At 46.1% G+C, this 17,858-nt stretch overlaps 1 protein-coding gene across 2 annotated transcripts; it reads left to right on the forward strand.

The window, feature by feature from the left end:
- The first annotated feature begins 1,975 nt into the window (after positions 1-1,975).
- On the forward strand, positions 1,976-15,334 carry LOC135805629 (serine/threonine-protein kinase OSR1-like). 2 transcript variants are annotated; one of them, XM_065319696.1, is made up of 15 exons: positions 1,976-2,190; positions 2,281-2,393; positions 4,594-4,702; positions 4,960-5,098; positions 6,560-6,615; positions 6,807-6,913; positions 7,561-7,662; positions 7,853-7,989; positions 8,463-8,511; positions 8,733-8,897; positions 9,422-9,828; positions 10,075-10,127; positions 13,410-13,478; positions 14,012-14,076; positions 14,749-15,334. In XM_065319696.1, the coding sequence occupies exons 1-15, from the start codon at positions 2,115-2,117 to the stop codon at positions 14,818-14,820; spliced, it is 1,719 nt and encodes a 572-aa protein (XP_065175768.1). In that variant the 5' UTR covers positions 1,976-2,114; the 3' UTR covers positions 14,821-15,334. The 2 variants fall into 2 exon arrangements, with proteins under 2 accessions (XP_065175768.1, XP_065175769.1); XM_065319697.1 differs by lacking the exon at positions 2,281-2,393 and having other exon boundaries at positions 1,977-2,190.
- Positions 15,335-17,858: the final 2,524 nt, after the last annotated feature.

The following is a 17,858-nucleotide window of genomic DNA, read 5'->3' on the forward strand; positions in this document are numbered from 1 at the left end:
GGTGAAGGCTGTATGTAGCTGCTAATGAAACAATGGACATAATTTATACCTTTATATATAGATAATGGAGATGACTGCAACAGCCGGGCTGCAGCAGCTCGCCCAGGATCGCCCTCAGTGACAGGACCTGGTGAAGGTTGTATGTAGCCGCTAATGCAACAATGGACATAACTTTGCGTTTCCATCTTGTCTTTTTTGTGATTGTGATGCTTGATGTGCACTGTGCTTCCTCGCATTCACTTGCTCCTTCTTGCAGCTTGTCTCTTTTTTCTGTTTTTTTGTTTTTTGTTTTGTTTTGACGCTCTGTGTGCATTGCGCTTCCTCGCGCTCACTTGCTCCTTCTTGCGGCTTAAGCGAAGGCTATATGTGAGCTTTATAAGCTCACTGATGCTAACGCGAATAGAGCATAATAATAATAAATAATATGGAGATATATTCACCCGTGACATGAATTAGTGGGGGTTAATATGAGCTGGGTATAAATGGTGATATCCTGAGTTTAGCATCTTACGGTTGCAGTAACAGTTACTGGGGGGGGGGGGGGGGGCACTTTGCGACGGCTGCACTGGCGTTATGATGCAGACAGCTACATAGTCCCTTTTTTTTTAAATGTTTTAGAGCCATTTGTATAGTACGGGCAAAATACCACTAATGTACTGGAACTGGAAGAATCATAATATCAGTGGAAGTGCAATGGTATCTGCAAAGAAACTTGGTGGCTAACATGATACATAACAAGTCTGCCCGAAGAATCTCTGTTTTGCAGCTTCAATGTCAAGTCACACCTTTGCAATTATTTGGTGAGCAGGAAAATGAAAGATTATGGGGAATTAATGGGGAATTAATTATTTTTTTGCGACGGCTGCACTGGCGTTATGATGCAGACAGCTACATAGTCCCTTTTTTTTAAATGTTTTAGAGCCATTTGTATAGTACGGGCAAAATACCACTAATGTACTGGAACTGGAAGAATCATAATATCAGTGGAAGTGCAATGGTATCTGCAAAGAAACTTGGTGGCTAACATGATGCATAACAAGTCTGCCCGAAGAATCTCTGTTTTGCAGCTTCAATGTCAAGTCACACCTTTGCAATTATTTGGTGAGCAGGAAAATGAAAGATTATGGGGAATTATTTGGGCAAACTCCTACTAAAGCGTCATTTCTCTTCGGAAATAGTGTTTTCAGTCAGAAATATTTCAAATATTTGACGACTCCCTGAATTTAGTCCTACCAAGAGTACATAACCAACTAACGTTATGTACTCTTGGTCCTACCCATGCATGGCCCAGGGAGTCGTACCCAAACTACCAAGAGTAGATCTACTCTTGAAACTGTACTTGTAATATAAGGGTATGTTCGATTGTACGCGGCCCCAGACCCGGATTCGCCAAATAATTCGTACATGTTTGATTGTACGAATCCGGATCCCGAGAGCACGGATTCGGATCCAGTCAACCCACCTCCGGAGCTCCCGCGGAATTGGGTACGACTCCCTGGTCCTACCCCTTCCCTGGTCAAGGGCAAGGGGCCTCGAACCCATGAGGGGCGGAAAGTCATAATGATTCCACTCACGAGTCACGACTCCCCAGCTCCTACGTGTACACTGTACGTGTAGCTCCTACAACTTACAAGGGTACATTTTGTAGCTCCGATATCGATGCATGCAGCAGACTAGACCTACATCTACACGTGTACAAAACGTGACAGAAGTCGTCATCCGGGATATCCAGCAATTCACATGATTCAGGAGCCTAGCCAGGCTAGCTACACTTCTGTACGAGACATGTAATGGACATACAGGGATTCCGGGAGTTGACACGTCGTACCAAGAGTAGATAACCCCCCGGGGGGTTATGTACTCTTGGTCGTACTCGTACAATAATTATGTAGATCTACGTCGTCCCGGATCGATCCCTGGCTCTGGCTCTGAATAGTGACATGTCAACAATCGATCATGCATCTTTGATCTTTCTGCATTCAAAATCCTCACAAAAGCAAAAAATGCTTTCCTCTTTCATTAGTTTTTTCCTTTGATCTTGACCTTGAGAGCTTGTCGCTTTGCGCCGTTTGGTCGCTGTCTTCTAGTTGATTGCATTGTAAACGAGTTTGGGTATGGCGGCACCTGTGGCTGCAGGGATGATAGCTTGGCCTGGCTTGAAGGATGCATACGAATTGGAAGATGTTATTGGTAAGTGGTGTAAAACTGTGTACGTAGAGAAATTGTATGGTTTGTGTGACGCACAATTTGCTGTGTGCCACAATGTCTGTTGATCTGAAGGTGAGGGTGCTACGGCAGTCGTCCAGACGGCCATGTGCAAGCCCCTCAACCAGAGAGTCGCCATCAAGAGGATAAATCTGGAAAATTGTTCTGCTGGAATCGATGAAATTCAGGTGTGACTTGTGGTTCAATGATCCCCTCACTTCTTCTGAAATATCTTTTGTCACGATCTGCATTAGCGGAGCGCTAAATAATGCTTGTAAAGCTGTGAGCTTGATTTCGGCATGGACGTGCAAGTACATTGTATACGTACAATAGCTACATTACAGAACAATAATTATGACATGTACATTTGAAGGGTTTTTTCAGTCACAATGCACTACATTGTAGCTGCTAATGTACATGTATTTAAGCAAACGGCGAGGAGACAATCAGTTTAAAATTACAGTCAAAAGGACCAACTTACACGAGATTGGACTCAGATGGAGAGCCAATGTTTAATTTATACAAAAGAGAACGACCAAGGAACTACAAGTTACGCTATACTGTCCACCAACACTACCAGTTACTAAACAATCAGCTCAGTTAGTTGTAGAACGTCAGTACCGTCGGTCAGTGTCGTGCAATGTTATCGCACGAGCTGATTGTTTAGTAACTGGTGGTGTTAGTGGACAGTATAGCGTAACTTGTAGTTCCTTGGTCTTTCTCTTTTGTATAAATTACAAGAGATTATTTATTCATAAGGTGTTAAGTTGTTAAGTAAATGTTAACCTATGGAAACAATAATCTACGTGGAGATAAAAGTTTAATAATAGCTATGAAAAGTATGAATGCCGCAGACATCACCACGCAACATGACAATTTGTTCAAGGTTTAAGATTGTGTGTTTCCAGAATCGATTTTCAAGCTCCGATCATCAGTGGAAATACAGAACACACAATCTTAAACCTTGAACAAATTGTCATGTTGTGTGGTGATGTCTGCGGCATTCGTACTTTTCATAGCTATTATGGAAACAATGTGCAACAATAAAAATATAAAAGAAGGTGAAAGAGGAAACAGTGAAAATATGGCCGAAAGCTCTGTCGCAATATTTAGTTCTGTAGTGAAGGAAGCGATAATAATAAAAAAAAAGATTCGAACACGTTTGGGAATTGTGTGTCGCTCCCTACATGGGAGCTCGCGCTATTCCTGCCGACTTGAATTTTCACTTGAGTCAGTATTGCCGAAGTCACACCAACCTCTTCTTCGAACAAGTTTGCGAGTTAAAAGCACTCATCAAACGGACACGAAACTCAGAGTTACGGAAAGGGTGTTTGGTCTCTGTTGTTCTGCCTTTGTGTAGCTTTCCATGCATTCATCTATCTGTCTTGTAATTATGGGCTTGGAAGGGACACTTCACCTCCACCATGGCATGCGTACTGCATGGAGGAATCGTGGAGAGGCGGCGAGCCAGTAGTCGCTGGGGTCAATGACAATACCCGACTTCCGCAACTTCCTCCTGCCCCGATATTGGTCGGACAGTCCTACCAGTGGCTAGGCCTCGCAGCGCGCACGCACGCACATACACACACGCTTGCGCGCACTCATACACAAACACACACACTTACCTCAATAAGGCTACTCACCGACACAGATTTTGGGGGCATTCGGGGTTTGGTCTCATTCCTAGCTTGTTGGAAGCCGGCTTGAGCTTTCCAAGGTTGCTATGGCAATGTGCAGCCATGTGCAGGGCTATCCAACTTGCAGTTTTGGAGCCCAGGAAAGCTGGAATAAATGCGTCGCTAAGCAACGGAAAAACCGCTTGGCAAGTATCACGCTACTCATGCAATACAGCGTGTACATTTGTGTTGGGTATCATGCTACCCTTTGTGCTGTGGGGCACCACATTGCCCCTCACTAGAATCAGACCCATGCCCCGGATACCTTGTGTTGGCCTCCTGACGGCCAAACTCAATATATGATGAGTTCCGCCAATGTGTGCTGACTCTCAACCAGCCGTGCTAACCAGGGTAGCCACCCAGGGTGCATGATCATTACATTAGGCCTAATGATCATAGTTCATGATCATTAGGCCTAATAATCATAGTTCGCAGGCTCTACCGTCCATGCAGCAGTCGGGTTAATGAATCTCATGGCACATTGTAGATCGGTGAACTTCTTGTTGGTGATTTGTGCCATAGCCTCGGCATAGGCATGTGTAACACCAAAAACTACTTGCATACATGGTATCATTTGGGAACCCCTACCCCGTAGCATCCAGATAACATTTCAGCATTGATTGTATCTTATCATCAGATTGACTGTTCATGTTGATCATTGTCTTTGTCTCTTGTTCCTCTACATCTCTTTGTTGAACGTATGTACATGTAGAAAGAGATCCAGGCCATGTACCATTGTCGGCACCCGAATGTTGTCAATTACTACACGTCGTTTGTGGTGCGCGAAGAACTGTGGCTGGTGATGAAACTGCTGAGCTGTGGTAAGTGTAGCAACGACAATGGTGTGCACGCATGGCTGATCTTCATACCCTGTGGGTTTTTTAGTGCCGGTAGCTTGAATCCATCTTGCAACAGAAGGCTTTCTTCTGCCACTGATTTCCCGCAAACAAAGCCATCGGGACACTTGTAGGGAATAATTCTTTCCTTCTGTGTTCAAGTCTTCTACATGTGCTCAATAGATGATGAGAACCCATGATTTCAAAAAGTGACTTCTTTTTTCTTTCTTTTTTCCATGCAGGGTCTGCTCTTGACATCCTCAAACACCAGAGGAGTCTTGGCCGTGTCAATGGCATATTTGACGAGACCATTGTTGCGTCGATTCTCAGCGAGGTCCTGAAGGGCCTGGAGTACTTCCACTCTCAAGGTCAAATGCACAGGTAAACAAGGGCTGCTAGTGGAGACTTTTTGTACATACCCCCCCCCCCAGAGTGTGCAACTCTACTATGGGTGCCGTCCCGACAGAATTTCAAGTTGGCGTCATTTTTTATGATGCAGTGCGCCACACGTATTATCAGACGTATCCCTGAACCTGCGGGGGACAAAGCCATGCTTGATCCTGTACGAACTAGTTCAAAGAAAACGTGTGATGTGTTGACACCCCGTACGAATGTCGTAAATCACTGGTGCAAGGAGCATTGCATCATAAGAATGACGTTGACTTGAAATTCTGTCGGGACAACAGGGTATGCAGGAGTTGCACACTCTGGGGGAGGGGGGGGTATGTACTCTTGGCATTACTAAACCGTCCCTGTGTTATTTTTCATGGGTAAAATTTTAGAAGCCGCACCAGGACGAACGAGAGAGCTTGGAAGCTCAGGGCCCTACGCTATGCTTTTTTGCCTTGATGACCTAGACAAAAAAAAGCATAGGGATGTTATAAATTTTCTTATAAATTTCTCCTATTTTTTTCAAGACATAACCTGGGAACGAACCCGCACTATCGCCCTGCATGCATCCCCCGATACACTTCGCATACATACTAATACTTCTAAGTTGCTTCACGTTATGATCTTGCATTTGAAAGCCCTATTTGAATATTGTGGCCAGCCGTCTTTGATGGTACGATATGGTACAGGACAGGTACGGTCGAGGGTAATACGACACCGTCTACCGCCTTGACCAGGCAAAAAAAGCATAGGATGTTATAAATTTTTCAATTCTCCTCTTCTTTTTTCAAGGCATAATCTGGGATTCGAACCCGCACTATTGCCCTACATGCATTCCCCGATACACTTCGCATTCATACTCATTCTTCCAAGTTGCTTCACCTTATGATCTTGCGTTTGAAAGCCCTATTTGAATATTGTGGCCAGCTGTTTATGGCCAGCTGTCTTTGATGGTACGGTACGGGACAGATATGGGATAGCGCCAGGCGTGACACAAACAAACAAACGAATACCAAATTAAAGCTGTGTGGACCCTGGCTAGCGCCAGACGTTACTGAAGTAACGTCTTCTGCATAGCAACGGGAATAAAGTAGAATAATGGGTGTGCTGGTACGAGAGGTCGTGGGTTTGAGTGCACACATACAAGGCGTGTTAGTCGAGTTACGTAATGAAGGCACCGCGCACTGGCCCATTATCTCACTTACGTAGTCTCGACAATCGAATCTTGCTGGCAGTCTGCCAGATATTCAGGGAAACTGGGCTAGACTTACTAAGGAAACTGGTAAGTGTGCCATGCCTCTCCTCTCTTTATTCACTATCCTGTGTGTGTGTGTGTGTGTGTGTGTGTGTGTGTGTGTGTGTGTGTGTGTGTGTGTGTGTGTGTGTGTGTGTGTGTGTGTGTGTGTGTGTGTGTGTGTGTGTGTGTGTGTGTGTGTATGGCTCTGTTTGTAGGGATTTGAAGGCCGGAAATATTCTAGTGGGTGAAGATGGCTCTATCCAGATTGCAGGTACAGTGTAGGTGTGTGGCTATACCTTTAGCTCCGGCTCACAAACCAGCCTACCTTTTTTCCTATGCTTGTGAAGTCATAACTGTATGCAAGATAACTTCAGTGTTTAATACTCTGTTTATGCTATTCATTTATTCACTCGCGACTCGTTTTCTCCCTCTATGTGTTCATTTTGCACACAACTTGCTCAGACTTTGGCGTAAGTGCCTGGTTGTTTGACTTTGGTGATCGGCGAAAGAAGATGAGGAACACATTTGTTGGTACACCTTGCTGGATGGCACCAGAAGTCATGGATCAGGTTAGTGTCTCAGTCTCTTTCTCCCTCTCTCTCTCTCTCTTTCTATCTCTGTCTCTCTCCCTCCCTCTCTCCCTTCCCTTCCTCCCTAAAAAGCTCAAGTCCAAGCTTACTTTCATAGAGTTCTTGTAATGAGATCATTGCACATGCTTTGCATCGAGTGGCCAACTCAGTGCTTGTGATGTCACTGAATACAAAATAGCTATGATAAAAAGGATACGTTTCATGGGATCCAGCCAGACTGAGTTTTCCGCATCCGTAGGAACGCCATCGCCCTCAAGGATCAAGGCGCAGATGCGGCTTCTGAAGTGGTGGGAGGTGAGTAGGTCAGACCCACCACAAAGACCAAAAATCCCATCCTCTGCATCCGTGTTTCCCTCGTGCTTGGTCACAAGTTCCCAGTTAGCTGTAGGTCGCAGCAAGGCCGGGAAAATCCTTACTCTTCCAAGCCGTGCTTGAACCTGGTGCCCTCTGTTTTTCGTTCAGTATCTTATACCATCCCACTATGCCTGCCTACCTCAAGCAGTGACATAACTGCATAACCCACTGTAGCTGTTGAATGTGCATTGAACGCACACTAATCTCACTAGACCACCTGTTTATCTGTATGCTTATCTGTATGCTGCTGCTGTGTTCTGTCTTGTATGCAGTCAGTTGGCTATGATGCGAAGGCTGACATGTGGAGCTTTGGAATTCTGGCACTGGAGCTAGCCACAGGCACAGCACCGTACGCCAAGTTTCCTCCCATGAAGGTGAGTGCTGTGCTGTGTATTGTTTAGTGGGTGGTTCCTTTGCACCGTTGCTTGAAGCATTGAAATGTGCACGGTTGTAGAAGTGCAGACAAAGCCAAAGCAGATCAAACCAGCATACTAGTAGTGTTGTTCTCTTCATTCTCTCTTATACGTGCATAGTGTTGTTCTCTGCATTCTTTTACGTGCCTAGATTCTGATGCTGACCATGCAAGAGCCACCGCCAACCCTGGAGACATGTGAGGAACAACACAAGCAGGATTTCAGCAAGTATTCTAAGCAATTTCGGAAGATGGTGGACTGCTGCTTGAAGAAAGATCCACAGCAACGGTTGGTGTCATGTACTGCATGGAAATGACCAGTTACTATTTGCTTTTCTTTCTTTTTGCGCTTTGTCAAGAGTACATAACTCCCCAAGTGTGCCAATCCACACGAAAATCCTCTTGTCACAACTTTTTCAGAATTACGTCATTTTCATGATGCAGTCCACTTGACTGCACATAAAGCCGCATTGTGCAGACAGTACAGTGTACAGCCTACAGGCCAAGCTTGCATGCATAGAGCTGGCTGCATCAGGACAGGCGGTGTAAATCTAAAACCAGTCATGGCAGCTACGTACTCTTGGGAGTTATACGCTTGGATTTATATTATTTGTGGCTACAGGCAAAGTGTACTGGCCATGTCTGTCATGCACACCCATGTTCCCTACCTTTTGTTCAAGCTTTGTCTGGAATCTGTCCAGGTGATCAGTCTGATACTGGAGATGAAACAACTGTCCCTTGTCTCTTTTTCCTTCTGTTCAGGTCAACTGCAGCGGCACTTCTGAAGAATAGTTTCTTCAAGAAGGCCAAGGTATTTTGTAATTCAGCTTTTGACGTCCTCTTTTCTTTAGTCATAGAGGTTTTCATCATTGTTCAAGGTATCCGTAACTTTCTTTTCCATTCTCGCTTTGTCCTTCTTGAGGTTGGACATGTCTGACTCGTCGCCTCATCTGTGGGCCAAGAAATGTTGCCTCTGTCGCCAACCCATATTGCACTGTATGTAATTTGCCACGTCTTGTGTTTTGTGTGCAGAATGCTGACTATCTTGCTGAGAAGCTAGTACCTCAAGCGCCGTCGTTCAAGAGCCGTGCAAAGACAGTGCGCCGGGTTCCTGGCGCAAGTGGCCGACTGAAGCGAACAGAGGACGGTCACTGGGAGTGGTCGGATGAAGAGTGTGATACAGATGGCAAGGATGCTGTAAGTATCCACCTGTACACTGCCGTGTATGTGTAGCTGTGTGCGTTCCATTGTGCATGTAAGCTCTTTTATTGAGCACTATGGTAATACATTTACGGCCCCGCAAGGTGAAGTCCAACCTGAAGTGCGTATTTTGAACCCGGAATTAGCACTGCTATGAACACCATGGAGTTGTGCGAACTCACGTTGTACGTACATTATACTAGATTGTGGAGTAAAGCTGTAGTCAAGCTGTAGTTTTTCTCACCATTCGATTGGCAGTGAGGTCTACACTACCATCAGCTGGTACAGGGTCAAGTGTGGCCGGCCCTAGTGCACTCAGGTTCTTACATCGTGTGACCTTTGTTGCACTCGGCCCATGCTACGATTTCCCTTTCCCTGGCTTTAACACACAATTGTGTTGTCGTTTTCGGCATGACCCTTGCGCTGCTGCATGCAGCGAAGTGCTATCTATCACTTGTGTTCTTAGTATCTTCATACATGCGTTCATAATATTATTTTATCTTCTATTTCTCTCTACTCAGGTGGCACCCAGTGAATCAGCGGCCCGTTTGTCTGCTGAGAATGCTGGCATGGCCAGCAAGCCAGATTCAGTTGATGAATCCACCCCAGCAGCATCAGTGGCTGTTCCTCAAGCATGTACAGCTGCTGCCTCGTCGGGAGCATCATCACCTTCGGCCACAGTGCGCAATACAACCGCAGCTGCAACAAACAGCCCTACTGTGACGCCAGCCACTTCTGCCTCCCCGACAGCAGCTGCATCTACAGCTGCATCTACTGCTGCATCTACTGCGACCGCTGCTTCTCCATCAAGTACCTCTGGTGTTGCTGCATCTACTGCTGCTGCCAGAGCATCGCCTACTCCTGTTGCTGCTGCTGCTGCTGCAGCTGCGCCTGCCAGTGCAGGAATCAAGTTGGCACTGCGTATGAGGTACGTGCCTGGTAACTTAGTTTTTATTCAATACGACATGGAAAGAAGGAAGAACACCAAAGATCCTTGTACCTGTACATGTTGTTGGTTGGGTTTACCAGAGGGTTTGGTGCACGGAGTCAACTCTCAGTGCAGGGTGCAGTCATTGGCCGAATATCCTGATACTAGTATTAGGCTGGGATATGTCAAGTAAAGCTTTTCGCAAAGTGTTGTGTTGGTGCTTTTCCTCCCCCTACTGGCCAATAGGAATGCTGAGAACAACTTGAAAGACATCAAATTTGAATTTCACGCCGGCAAAGGTGAGCTTGTATTTCGTCCTCTACCCGTTTCTGCATTGGCACCAGTAAGACTGCCTTTGACTACGTGTCATTCCATAGCGTTGACGTAGTTCATTCACTGGCAGTGAGTGCTATACAATGTAGAAAAACAGACCTTTACATGGTGCTCGTTTTGTATTACGAGGCCCACTGTCTAAGAGGCTGCTGTTTGGAGCTCTTTAGTCCTTGTTATACCGCACTGCTAAACAATAACCGTAAGGCGAGACCAAAAAAAATAGAGATTCCCGGGCCCTCCCGCACCAAAATCGAGCCAAAGCCATTTTTTTTTAAACAGTTCATACATGTACAGTACTGATCATGTGAGTCGATCTGTGACGTGGAGCAGGCGCGTGCACCGTATGAGTTTTTTGGTGTCTGGAAACCACCTTTTATCGGGCAATCTTGCCAAAGGAAAAGCGTGCCTACTGGATTGGTTATCCTGCATACTCGTCGACTGACGGGCAGTTTACATTACAGTGACTATGTCCTTATTTCGAAGTGAAAGAGAGTTGCTTTGCATGCAGTTCAAAATACATTATTCTCTCTTTCTTCAGTGGAGAGTAGCCACAGAGAGATCGATCTCGAGCTCTGGTTCGCTCCTGGATTGGCGATGACGTGCAAGAAATCCGTTTTCTCTCGAAATTTGAGTCAAGCACGCGCAATGCAAGTCAGTTCAAGGATATGATTGACGATATCTCCTTCCAAACTGTTGACTCAAATCAAGATCTCCACAGCCTTTCGTTCTCGCTCATGTGCGCAGCAGAGATGTTCGTCAAAAACATTGTCGACTGGAAGACGTAAAAATGTGTGTCCATGATCCACTTGCGCTGCTTCAGAACGAAGCGCTGCTCCAGCCGCGACTCCAGGACGCGGGGCTTCGCTTTTCTTCCGCGAGCTTCCATCGAAGCAAGGTCGATAACTCTTTATTGAAATCATGTGGAACATTGCCAATACATGCTGAGAACTTCGTCATAAGAACAGAAAGAAAGTTACGTCGAATGTAAGCAGTGTTTTGATGGAACAAACATGCCTGGAGTGGAGTGGACTACCGGTAGTGAAGTACCATAGACTGTAGTGTAGCCTGCAGGGCGGCTAGGCCTATCAGTATCAAACATTTACGTGTTCAATATATTATTATTATATGACAAACATGTACAGTACATTGACTTTTGTACCCTCTTTGCAAATACTTTTTGAAGTGCTGGTATGTAAAAGGTAACCCGTTTTATCCTGCTACCGGTCATACATGTACCAACATTTCCATCGTCCTCTCCCTCCATTCCTCATTACTCTTATTTCTGTCCTTTCTACCCCTGTACCTGGTTCCCTCTCAGACGCTTTTGTGCCGGCATGATCTGATGATAGCAGTCGGACGAACCCCGCATCTCATCAGCACCAGTGTTCATTGGTGCCCTGCACCCCTGATCTTGAGTCCCCCCCCCCCCCCCCTCCCTAGCCCTCGCCGTTATCTCCGACGGGATGTTCGGGGGATGCGCATGTGCACAAATACAGAATTATACACTGGGTCTCCAGAAAAAAATTTCCAACTCTAGGAACCCCCCTTTCAAGACTCGGTGCACGCCACTGTGGAGTCACACAAACCCGAGCTTGTACGACTCCCTGATGTACAGATCAGGGCCATCGTTGGCCGAAATATAGAAAAATATAACGGGTAAGTCGCGTACCTGTTGTCTGCAAAACAAATTGAATAAAAATTACCGGAAAATGCTGGAAAAAGTTCAACATGGCATGCACACATACAGTCCATTTCAAAACTACGCGTGAACTCATACGTACGAGCCGTACGTACTGTAGCGCACGACAGCCGTGAGTTTTGCATGAGTGTTTTCTGGTTTTCAGATGGGTTTTTCAGGTTTTTCTTCGTCGCCGCGGGAAATACAAAAGATGCAAAACACGCAAAGTCGCAAATGAAAAGGTGTGAGGAAAGTCTCAAAAGAAATGAAAGTCCCAAATGAATCTTCTTCTTGCTTGCATTTTCTGAGTGCCTGACTGTAATGGCTTCCAAGGCCCGTAAGAATCTCAGTGATGCCGAGAAAGATATGATTAGTCGTGTTCATTGTTTCTTCGAACAAGAGCTGGATTTTGATTGACGCTTGAGTATCCGAAATCCTCGTCGTCGAACTCACCTTGCAACTGGCGTGAGTGAAACCACTGTCACTCGTTGTGTCAGGCGAAGGGAACAGGGAGGCTCAAATCAAATCAAAAAGAGAAAATATAATTATCATCTCTACTCACCGTATTTCACCCAACAAGATCCGAAACATGCAGAAAAGAAGAGAAAAAAAGGCAGGAGGCGTGATGGGATTCGAATGCCCCACACTTGTACTGGAAATCACGGATCGAAACCACGAGGCTACCAGGACCCGTTCAAAAATGCACCCGCGATGGTCTGGGCGCAGCACTGTCTCAGCAGGAGCAAAAATCCGAAACAAACTGGTCAAACCCTTCAAAACAGAAATTATATGTAAAACCGGAAAACCTGGCCTAAAAATAAACTTCAATTGTAGCGAAAACAAAGTATATAGCCAGAATTGTGAAGCGATGCAGAGACGGAATCTGGAGAAAAAACTAAAAATATTTAAATAAATCCCATCGAATTTTGCAAAACACTACGCGTCTATAGTTTTGAAATGGACTGTAGTCATGTACATACACAGGGAAAACATAAAAAAATAAAATTCGCCCGCCCGCACCAATTTCACATGGGTCCTGCCCGGGAATCTCGATTCTATTTTGGTCTCACCTAATGCTGCATATTTCCACCAATCTGAGAATTCTGAGATGTAGCCTACACTGGACTCATATCGTATGTTGAAAAGTTGGTGAGAAATTTGGTTTAATGCCAGGTGGATGTAGGTTTGTTGGTGGTGGTGGTGCCCACTTCGCATAGAAGAATGTCAGGGAAGATGGATCAGTGAGAAAAGATAGTCTACTCAGTCTTGTAGATGATTCAGTGCTGATTCAGTGCTATCCGTATTTGAAAAATTCCGTGTAATGCGGCTTGGCAAGCTCAGGTTTCCGCCCTGTCGGTCACCACACATTCCTGCATGCTAGCCATACTTTTAGTTCTGCTTGCAGAACTGTACTGCATGGCATGAGCTGCAAGGTGCCAGCAGCATTCCAATTGGGCACCAGCAGCATTCCAATAGGGCACCAGCAGCATGCCGATAGGGCACCAGCAGCTCAGGTACAGGTGCATTCTCACTTTAACAGCATGTTGTTTGCCTGCAACTACAACCGCAGATACGGCGGATGGTATTGCGTCAGAACTCGTCACCGCCGGACTCCTGCACAAAGAAAACCATGGTGCAGGTGAGAGCTATAAGTTTATTCTTTGCTCAATCATTACTATTCATTGGCCGCTTGATAGTGATTGGAAAGAACCTTTGCACACTCGTTTTGTGCTGTGGACTATTATGGTATAGTATGGTACTGTCTCTGCTCATAGAATGTGTTAGATCGCGTACTCATCTCACAAAGCCGTTTTCAAATGTGAAATTGCCGGAAGTTGTGCATGTGTGTATGTGATGGGGGGGGGGGGGTCATTGTAACCCTGCCTTCGCTACTAGTACTACATGGTGAACCTGGGACAAAGGGCATCGCGGTTCTAACACCACGAGGTTAGTAAGATACTGTTTTTACTATCCTGGCTGTCATGGCCACACGCACAGTAGGATCATCTTGGTGTCATTTCAAGTGTAGATACGTTATCATGGTCACGATGGAGGTAAAAACACGAGCATTGGGCTGTGCACTTGATTGTTGCTGCGATGGTGTATCCACAGCCGCGGTTCACCACACTCAACCATGTTTTGTGATTTCTATGGTTGCATCCATGTGTTCAGTGGCAGAAAGTATCCAACAAATGTCCATCCATCCACCGGAGTCCAAGAAACTCGTCTTCGCACTGGTGAGTCATGCAGACATAGACAGTGGCTTTAGACAGCCGTGGCGCTATTGACCGAGCAGGCTAGAATCTCATCAAACACATCCTACCGATATAGAGGTTATGCATGTGACGTCATGGGCCAGGCGCCAAGGGGACTTACATGACCTAGTGGCAAAAAGCTAAACGAGTAGTAGACTATTATAGTACTCAGTACTACTTCGAAGTAGTAGTGAAGAGAAGCGCTCTTTCTTTCTCGAGTTCATGGAGTTCCTAACCCCTGGGGGTTAGGAACTTGATGAGCTCTGAACTCTTGGCTTAACAATCTCCGAACAGCTAGTTGTCTCCATCTTCTAGATTGTGATGGTTGCTGCATTTCCGTTCTTTCCTGTTTTCACTCTCGCAGTCGAAGTCAATATGCCGAAAAGCTGCTGTGCTGTTGGGTGTACTAATTGTTACTATGTGGGGTTTGGTCTGAGTTTCTATCGTATTCCTGCTGAGTCCCGCGATCCGCAGAGGAGACAATGCTGGCTTTATGCTATCAGTCGTAAAACTTGGAAGCCAACTTCCCGGTTTCCCAGCTGTCGCATCGTGTATCGCATCGCAAAAATCCTTCTGTGAATCCCGCTTTACCCATTCAACGCCAGTACAATGTGTTGTTGTTGCTGCTGCTTCTGCTGTTTACCTTGTTTGCAGCCCTACTACAAGTCAAGTCATGCCGTGGATGAGAAGGCGCTGTATGGTTTTGGCCAGCTGTCCATTACTTGAAGCGCTGTACTGCGTGGCGTGGTGTTCAGCGATTTGAGTAGTTTGTTTTCCGTTGTTTATTTAACCATTTACCATTCTGATCCGGCCTCTTGATGCTACCTTGTTTCAGAATTTCCCGGATAGGTTTCTTACGGCTCAAGCTCTCTTAGCCCCTGGTGCATGTTTATTTTAGAGGTTTATTGTAAATTTAGACGATTTACCCGCTCCGTGAGTACGTTTTCGAATTTGACACAGGTTGTGAGTTGCAGATCTACAGTCTACCCATTGTTGGTGCTTTCACAAGCCTGTTTCGTTTGCTTTCACTGCTCTCCTTTTTTTTTATCCACTTGTATCTATTTTAGCTTTACTCCAGATGAGTGTTTTGTTTTCGTTCTCTGCCCACGTCCTGGTAGAATTTACTTGAAATATTTATATATTTTCTACTTCAAGCATTTTCTGTCCAGAGAGATTTGTCTGTTGTGCAGCGTGCATATCAAATAAGAGCCAAAAATGAAACCTCCTAGTTTCTCTGTAAGCATCTGTTATGCATCATTGGCATTGCACATTACCATAGCAGCCACATACATGTACCAAGGGATTCACACTTTTTGCACATGGACTTCCAAGTGCCGCAGAAGTTGGCTTTGCACTAAAAGAAAAAAAAGCAGGTCTGCTGACTGTAACCGCAGGACCGGAGGAAGCAGTTTTTGATTGGTCCGGCGATACCCTCCTAGCCTTTCATACTTTGTAGGACCTAGTAGTGGGTATGCATGACCCAACCAGCAGTAAACACACACTGGTTTCCAAAAGGTTGGTCCGACCATGGCCAGAACCAGTTCCAGGACAACATACTGTATGGGAGGGGGTGCCCAACTTATGGCCAGACCAACTGGACTAGTTCCACCGGGCCAGAACCAGTTCCAGGACAACATACTAGGGAGGTTTAGTCCCACGTAATCCGTTGGTACTTTACGTGTGTGTACCACGTGATACTCAGTGACCCACGTACAGACGTTTTCTGATTCACGACATACCGTGTATGGAGGCTCATCCACGTTCCGCCAGAACGTGGGTGAAAATCAAAATGGAGCGCATTGTGAGAGCTGTGAGGGTGCTCAGCCGAAGAAGTTTCCGAAGCACGAAATCAAAATATTGGATGAGCTTCTTAGGCCCGGGTAGCTTCGTCTTTGACCAGGTTTGGGCCTTTCGCTTCATGCTTTTGTTTGTTCCGTGTGACTAAACACAACATTGCAACGTGGGTGCCCTTCATCCACTTTAGGGGTCGTCGCAAAAGTTTTTTGTCGTCTCTGAAACGAACATGATTCATTTGGGGAGGGGGTGCGAGCCAAAATCGCAAGTCGACGGACACTGTACATATGACATGTACATGCCTGCGATTTTCGTCGTCCAGCATAGCAAGCTGTGTTCGTTTCAGAGGGAGGGGAGGGGGTCCAAGTACGAAACGAACGATGTTCGTTTCAGGGACGACAGAAAACTTTTGCGACGACCCCTTACGTGGATCACCCACGTACGCGTTTCCGTTACGTGGGAACTAAACCTCCCTACTGTATGGGAGGGGGTACCCAACTAATTACTTATGGCCAGACCAACCGGACTAGTTCCGCCGGGCCAGAACCAGTTCCAGGACAACATACTGTATGGGAGGGGGTACCCAGTGTATGACCTGATGGAGTGTATCAGCCCAAGATGAAACTGGAATTAGATTTCCATTCTCATTATAGAATGATCTTCACAGCCACACTATAATGCCGATAACCCAGAAGCGTCAACTGCCGCACCCGAAATCTGATAGGCAGGTAGAGCCTACACTGTAGCTGCTGAATGCCAGGTTTCAATGCCGTGCAGCAATCTGGGTCGTTGGCACTCGCACAATGCTGCCACAATCATCTACAAGTCAATGTAGTAGCCATACGCCAGTGCGGGGGGGGGGGGGGGGGGGTAACAATACATCACCGCTCCGGGTGCGGCACTGACTCAGGCTGCTTCCTGCTGCTCACGAGATGTTTGGCTCGAGGGAGCAGCATGACTGTAATCAAGGCTTGATTCAAGTGCATTCCGAGAGTGTGCAACTGCCTGCATAACCTCTATAATATAGAGGTTATGCAGGCAGTTGCACTATATTGTAGTGCTGTGGCGGGTTCACATCATGGGACATGGTTCAAAAGGTTACACTGGCAAACAGTGCAAAGTCACACCATGAGAGAGGTGAACCCAAAGCAGGGTTGTGTTTGGCCCTGTATATCATGCAAAGGGTGCAAATAATGTGTACGGGTTTGTCGTGCGATGTGAAATTCTGCTGCCGCAGACCCCCTAGCTGGACTTGCACACTCTTGGGGGTTATGTACTCTTCTTATACATGTAATGCAGGGCTCTCAGAGCACAAATTTCATTTGCCTACTTCAAGTTCAACGGCGCATGATGGGTAAATTCCCCGAAACACGAGTATTGAGCGGGGGGGGGGGGGGGGGGGGTGGGGGTGCTTTGTTGCAGGTTTTAAAACCCTATTGTAACCGGAGAAGTACGTGCAGAGGATGTTGGTTGCTATGTTGATTGTCTCACTGGAATTTCATGGACATCAGACCAAGTTCTGTGAATGAGGAAAGACTTACCTTGGTCGAATGCACACCATCCATTGTCGTCTGGGCTGGGGATCTCAGGCAGGTGATAGCCAACACGTGACTGCTGTTTCCTACTTAGCACACAATACAATGAATATATACATGCATCCACAATGCATCACGTGATTGTAGCATTCTGTGGTGTGCTGGAATTGCATAGCAGCAGGAGCAGCAAGCTTACATTTGTCTGCGGCACGACCATGACCATGAAGCCACTGCACTGGCTACAGTACAAGACTGCAGACGATGGCAACTAAACTGGCTACAACAGGACTACATTGTACTCTGAATTAATACCCTGGCGCATGGCTGAGGATGAATCCACATCCATAATCAGCCTAGGACGTTGCCCCCTGGGCCTTGGCCCTGTCCTACACGAGTACTTGTAAGCCAAAAAGAAAGTATGACTGTTTGTACAAT

Source organism: Sycon ciliatum, chromosome 1 (assembly GCF_964019385.1).
Source record: "Sycon ciliatum chromosome 1, ocSycCili1.1, whole genome shotgun sequence".
NCBI lineage: Eukaryota > Metazoa > Porifera > Calcarea > Leucosolenida > Sycettidae > Sycon > Sycon ciliatum.

Excerpts from the sequence above, each read along its gene's own strand:
- LOC135805629 (XM_065319696.1), top strand. The coding sequence starts at position 2,115 with ATGGCGGCACCTGTGGCTGCAGGGATGATAGCTTGGCCTGGCTTGAAG. Across the intron at positions 6,914-7,560 it reads CACCAGAAGTCATGGATCAG|TCAGTTGGCTATGATGCGAA; the intron begins GTTAGTGTCTCA and ends TCTTGTATGCAG. Across the intron at positions 8,512-8,732 it reads GTTTCTTCAAGAAGGCCAAG|AATGCTGACTATCTTGCTGA; the intron begins GTATTTTGTAAT and ends TTTTGTGTGCAG.